The following is a 6,903-nucleotide window of genomic DNA, read 5'->3' as shown; positions in this document are numbered from 1 at the left end:
AGCTACAACGGCAGGTGGTGAAGGGACTCAGTTCCTCAGTTCAGGACCAGCTTCACGTGATGCGTCCTGACACGCTATATCGAGCAGTGTACACTTAAGCGGTACATCCGTACCACCACGTGAACCAACAATAGCAACTAACACAACCAACACACAAAGAGAGCAGAGGTCATCCCGAGCAAGAAATGCTGTGCTTGAGAATGCTCTTTCTTCAGAATTGGAATCACGACGGGAGATGATGGCACAGGACAATATACGTAGAGACGCTGAGCACACGCTGAGGGTCAAGCTCATGAACGAAGAACACAAGCTAAAACTAAGGCACATGCGTATTATGCACAAACTGCAAGTCCAGTGTGTGCGTGAAGAAATTCAGGTGCATAAGATGAAGCAAAGACTGTTGGGGGAGCAGCTAACTCAAGATATGAACAAGCAAACTCGAGTGAACGTAACAGGATTTAAAAGTACTGCCATATTTCATCGTGACTGCTTTTGTAACCAGTTGTATGCATTTATCCATCTATGAATGTAATATAATGTAACAGTTCAGTGTACAAGTTTAATTCATTGCACATTCAATGCAAATATTTCACTCATTAAACATTTTTGTAGTCAAAGACAGTAGCAACAAGATTGATGTATTGAAATTAATGAATCACCATTGTTTTCTCTGCATGTACGTAATTATCTTCCTTCAGTGAACAATGTAGATGACTTGAGGAAGCATGTAAAAAGATCATCAGGATCAAAGCTCGGTGCTCTAGGCATCGTCCTGGACGCGGGAAAAAAACATTTTCAATTAGACGGCGCCTCATGTGTGCACCAAGCACAACGTCTGGGTAGATGGCAGAAGACCCTCATCTTCTTGTATTTGCATGTTGTCCATTGGGCAGGGGTCGTTCCATACGCATGCGATGTTGTGTAGTGCTGCACAAGCGCAGATGAAAGCAGCTGACCGTTCAAGCCGCGTTTGGAGCTTCATTCTGAGGCATGGGAATCTTCTTTTCCACACTCCAAATGCTCTCTCTACTGAATTCCGCGTTTTAATGTGGCTTCGGTTGTATCTGCGGAAGGTAAAAATAATGACTGTCTAGATGACCATTATACTTTCTAGTTTACCTTCTTTCTGATTGCGTTCTGAGGTCGCTCAGTGGAGTCATTAGAAAGGGCATGCATGGGTATCCTTGGTTTCCAAGCAAGATACCAGGCAGCATCCCTTCTTCGTACAGGACACGAGCTCTGCTGTTATCAAATATCCGCCTGTCGTGCACTGACCCAGGCCAACTCGCAACAATGTCGAAGAATTGAAGCTCTGGACCAGTAATGGCCTACGCACGAACTTCAATTCGACTGGGGTACCTACACAACTTTGAAAATCTCACCTGTACATTGATGGAGAAAACTCCCTTACGATTCCTGTAAACTTCGGCGTGCATCCCACCAGGGCTGTTTATAGGAGCATTTGTGCAATCGATACAACCAGTGACGCCCTGGAACCCGGCAATCGAGTAAAAGCGCGTCATTACTGACGCTGCTTCGGATGCAAGAGGAAACCGGACATATTTTGGATAAAGTACAGAAGCGATGCTCCTCGTAACTGTCCAGATCGCGTTGCACGTTGCTGACTGTGATATTCCCACCAAATCACCAATAACTGTTTGAAAAGCACCAGCACCATAGAAGCGAAGGGTCGCAAGCAGTTTCAGCAATGAAGGAAGAGGATGACCTCTGTTGTCTGTCGCACATTCGAGAGAAAGCTCACTCAAAATACGCAAGACAGACGACTTTGTGAACCGGTAACGAAGTAGGAACCCATCGTTCGAGTAGCACTCCATAGGATTCTCGCGGTCAAGCAGACGACGACGATCCGGACAAACCTGTGCATACAGCTTCCCCGAGCACAAATCACTTGCGCGTGAAGCAAATTCGAGAAAATCTACGAACGATTCATCGGGAGCTGCCATGTTGATTGACGTTGTGAAGGGAAAGTGCAAACGTAAGGTAGCCCCTCGGCAACCTTCCGAGGGGCGTTCCTTTCGCGTTTGCGAAAGGAGGGCAGAAAGGAAAGGAATGTTTAAAATTGAGCGGAAAGCTTGCTTTCGAAGGAAAGGTACTTTCGGAACGGAAAGTCGCATTCAAAAAGTCGGGGGTCCGCTGTTCGAACTGTCCAAATCTCTAATGATCTCGGCCTCAACCACGAGCCCCTGAGGGACTTTCATCGTAGATGTTGAGGTGATTGAACCCTGGATCGGCCCCGAGACAGACGAAAACAAGAGGTCATAATATCCGTGTGCATCTTCTGGGGTAACGGACGAAGAATGCCCATGCCGCTTCATCAACAACTCATGAGCCAGGACCCTCGAGCTCAGACGGTATAGCCGCTGATGTTCCCTGAATACTTCTCGTCTTCTTGCATTTCGATTCAGGCTCTCGTGGCGGCGGACAGGACGCCCGGGCTTATTATGCTGCTCCCGTTGCTGCCGCTACCGCACTCCAAAATGCCTGTACAGCTTCTCCAAATCGTCCATTTCCAAAGGAGTCTGACTGATGTTGTGGCTCAGGGCGTCATCGACAAGGCCTGCCGCAGCCAAATCTCCACGGATGTCAGAAGGTGTTGTTGATATCCGTGTCAGCACTGGGGATGGTGGACGTGAAACTGGCAAGCATAGTTAGAAGAAGCTGCGGCGAGGCATTCCCGCAAGATGGACTTGTATTTCTGTTGATGACGCATCATCCGAATAGCCATCAATGAACGACTTGGGAAGCGTTGAGTGAGCTTCCGATTGATAAACGGATGGTGGAACAGCTCTTTTTCAAGAAGGACCAAAGCCCTCATTTCCGTGTCGGTCCACCGCCCATAAGACAGGCAAGCCGTAACTCCCGTCGACTGTGTGCCAGCATCCTCGTTGGCGTCCTGAGAAGTTTGAGAAGTCTGAGACGTCGATGGGGGCGGCATCCATGCCCGCCGGTGCTGGCCCAAGAGGCACCCTGCCAACCGGCGGCCCCGACACACGACCGCTCACCAACGCGCCCCCAGCAACCTCGGCCGACCTACGCACATGGTAAGGCGTGGCATCTTCCTCGTGACCTGACTGGTTGCTCGAATAGTATTGCGGAGGAGGGGACAATCCCTCTGTCATAGCCAAAGCCTCCGCTAAAGCAGAGATGTCGTGTTCTAGAGTGGGACTACTGGGAGCTCTAGGCTCCTCGACAACTGCAACAATTTCGTCGATTAAGCGAGATATGTCAGTGTCTGTGCCAGGTATGAGCCCACTCTGGCCTTGCTGAGAATCAGTAGCAGTCATGGTTTTGTGTAGAAGAATGAGGAGAGCCATCGTATAATGCATTGGCCATAAAGCCGCTAGGGACCGTCGAAGCAATCACGACGCCAGAGTCACCGACCGGCACGGAAGCCCCCCGCCCATCAGTAGCTCGACGCTTGCACTTTGTATAGTGCGAAGACATCACCTTGCTTGAAGCTGCAGTCTTGCTGCCACAGATGTCACATATCCACACTAGTGTAAGTTCGTGGGTCACACAGTGCCGCTCCAACTTGGGGCGTCAAGTCTCTGTCTTGCTGCAACGATGAAAAATAAGGACTTGAGGAGGGTAAATTGAAAGGGAAAGAACACAATATTTCCCCCTGCCTTTACCCCATACTTTGTGAGTTTGCTCCTCAGACGTACGATCCTAATGTGGGAGAAAAGCGTCGAATGAGTAGAATGGCGTCTATTCAGCTACCGAAAGAACACAGTATTTTTCCCTGCCGTTACCCCATACTTTGTGAGTTTGCTCCTCAGACGTACGTCGAATGAGTAGAATGGCGTGTATTTGGCTAAAACAAACTTGTACCCGCGAGCGGGTTAAAACCAAGTCGTGGATCTGCAGGCCTCGCCGCGCGGAGCGCCGCGAGCTTGGTGGCTTTAGACCCAGACTTGGGGTTAAGACCGGTAAAAAAGGAAACATAGTAAGACCACGACTAAGAAACATGCCCGACAACAGGCTAAAAAGAGTGGAGCGTAGTACGTCTCGGGTTAAAACAACTCACAACAAAGAATCCCGATCAAACTACCAAGACCACGGGAACTCCTCACCACTACCCTATGGCAAAACCAGTAGGGAAAGACAAGAAGATAGTATTTGTTGCTAGGAAAATAAAGAAAACAGAACAAAGTATTGTGTTGGTGTAAAAAAAGAACACTTAGTGTAAAAAAAGAACACAGTATTTTCCCCTGCCGTTTCCCTATACTTTGTGAGTTTGTTCCACAGATGCACGATCCTAATGTGGGAGAAAAGCGTCGAATGAGTAGAATGGCGTCTATTTGGCTACCGAAAGAACACAGTATTTTCCGCTGCCGTGACCCCGTACTTTTTGAGTTTGTTCCTCAGACGCACGATCCTAATGTGAAAGAAAAGCGTCGAACGAGTAGAATGGCGTTTACTTGGTTAAAACTAAAGCTTTCCCTATACAGGGTTAAAAACTAGGCAGAGCCCGGCGTTGTGTGCCACACGAACCCCTTAGGGCCGTGCTGTGCTGACACCAAGCGAATTTGTCCCTTCTATGTTGTTCCAGCCTCAGAACATCAGTTCTCTCAGGACCAAGCACCGTTCTTACCAGCCTGGTGAAAATAACTACTAAAAACTTAAACTAACCGAACTGTCAACTTCCTACAAACGGGCCCGAGCGGAGAACTTGAGATAAACTAGAAACAACGTAATCAACACTTCAGACTTTCCGCACAAATCTTGACAAACAAATCAGGCTGCCAACAATCACTCGAGACGCGAGCCACGATAGATCACTTCTGGTGAGCCCAAATGTCCCACAGACACCTCTCATAGAACCACACGTCAGGCCCCCAGCCCCAAACACCGCTCCCTCAAAGTGGACTTCTCTGCCGGGGAACAGACAGCGCAGAGGTTCATATTTATTAACTTTATCTCTGGCTTTCTGTTGAAGCGTTGCAAGATTCCCATCCCAGCAGATGGCCACATCCGTCACATAGACTCTGTTTCCGTACTCCACAAGTCAGGCTTGAGCCTAGCTCCTGCCACTGAAAAAACTTGTTCCTGGCTCTGCTGGGATATGAAATTCTGACGTTCGCAATGCTGTAATATGTGTAAAAAATGTACAGTTACAGTTACTGAGTACTGTGAAGGAACACAGTATCTTCCCCTGCCGTTACCTCATACTTTGTGAGCTTGCTCCTCAGACGCACGATCCTAATGTGGGAGAAAAGCGTCGAATGAGTAGAATAGCGTTTATTTGGCTAAAAATCAAAATGTCTCCCCGACGGGGGTAAAAAAATCGTCGTCCAAAGTGGAATGAATTTGGACCCGACCCGTCAGGGCCAGCAGTACACTGCCATTAGGGCCCAAACAACCCCACTTATTAAAAGAAATAAGTAGAATAAAACCAAGAAAAGTAAAACCAGTTCCAGAACCTAAGTTAGACTGGTAAAAGTGCAAGGGCAACACAGGGGATAAGCAAGCCCATCAAAAGAACGGAAAAACCTAAACTTTTCTGTTGAAACGCTGGAGGCAGATGAGGCTGCCGACCAACACCCTCGAGGCCATCCAGGAAATGTCTGATTTTGTGAGCCCGAGCGCAATCAGCGCCCTGCGGGTAGAGGCACAAATACCGGCCCTAGCGCCGACCACAAACGAAGCACAACCCATCGACTGTCACTTCCTTTTCAGGGAAGTTCCCCGCGAGGCAGCTATATTTCTCAGATTTAGCTTTGTTTTCGTCACTGAGCTGAAGCATCCCACGCTATGGCGACATCCAAAATCATGACGTTATTGCCGTTGGAGACAACGATGTCGGGCTTCAGCCTAGAGACAGAGGACGAGGTAAAAAGATGTTCTTACAGAATAGAAGCTTCGGGGTTGTACCTCCGGATAAGACGTGTGGGATTTGTTTTGTGGTGATGTCGACAGGTGTCGTGATTGATCGTTGGCGCGTGTCGCTTGCGGGTAGATTAGGGAGCGGATACCCGAAGAACTTATTTAAGACGTGTTGCCGGACCGGAGGGGTCGATCTTCGAACTAGTGTCTGCGTTCATTGCGCGGGTCGGATGAACGGGCGTGGTCACAGTGGTGGGTTAACCGAAAGGTTTCCCACAGCTGGCGCCCAACCTGCAGGGACTTCCTCGTGCTGCCACACGTCCCACCGCGCGCCCCGAAACAAAGACCAGCCACTGAAACCATCTTGTCTGGGAAGGAAGAAGCTAATATAGAGTAGTTCGCAACTTTCCCCTGTTTAATGATTTCAAGGGCGGCAGGGGACGCGTCCCACGCTACAGCAACGTCAAGAATGAGGACCTCTTCTCCTCTGGTGATGACGATGTCAGGCTTTAACGTTGTGCCGTCAACAACAGTCAGGACTCTCTCCTGCTGTACGCCAATGGAGGGATCATACTTCTGGGCTAGTCGAACTATCTGTTTAGCGATGAAGTTATGACGCTCTATCCCGGGCAAGTGGACTTTGTCACATTCCTGGAGAATGAGAAAAAACACAGTATTTTCCCCTGCCGTTTCCCCATACTTTGTATGTTTGTTCCTCAGACGCACGATCTTAATGTGGGAGAAAAGCGTCGAATAAGTAGAATGGCGTCTATTTGGCTAAAAATATAATTTCCCCGCGAGTGGTAAAACGGTGCGCTTACAAGTGGTGTGTATCAGGGGCAGACATGAAACAGGCCGGCGTTGTTCTGCCATTCACCCCCAACAACCCCTCTTGGTTGCGTTAAAAACTAACCGAGTGGATTGAAAGATGAAACCAAACAAGTAACTGCTGAAGCGCAAACGCCAACTCAGGACAATGGAAGAAATTAACTCAAATTATACGATTGAACCTATTTAAACAGATTAAGCTTCCACCCAAAACACGAGAAGCTAACC

The 6,903-nt window shown here is 48.5% G+C and overlaps 1 protein-coding gene across 1 annotated transcript; it reads right to left on the bottom strand.

Annotated features, from left to right (window-relative positions):
- Window positions 1-811: 811 nt before the first annotated feature.
- LOC135373456 (putative nuclease HARBI1) lies at window positions 812-1,964 on the bottom strand. The gene is made up of 3 exons (XM_064606655.1): window positions 1,383-1,964; window positions 1,120-1,328; window positions 812-1,064 (listed from the first exon to the last, which is right to left on the bottom strand). The coding sequence occupies exons 1-3, from the start codon at window positions 1,962-1,964 to the stop codon at window positions 812-814; spliced, it is 1,044 nt and encodes a 347-aa protein (XP_064462725.1).
- Window positions 1,965-6,903: the final 4,939 nt, after the last annotated feature.

The sequence above is a fragment of the Ornithodoros turicata genome, unplaced genomic scaffold (genome assembly GCF_037126465.1).
Source record: "Ornithodoros turicata isolate Travis unplaced genomic scaffold, ASM3712646v1 Chromosome25, whole genome shotgun sequence".
Taxonomy (NCBI): Eukaryota; Metazoa; Arthropoda; class Arachnida; order Ixodida; family Argasidae; genus Ornithodoros; species Ornithodoros turicata.
The sequence above is the reverse complement of the archived record's forward strand: the minus strand, read 5'-3'. Positions and strand labels throughout refer to the sequence as shown.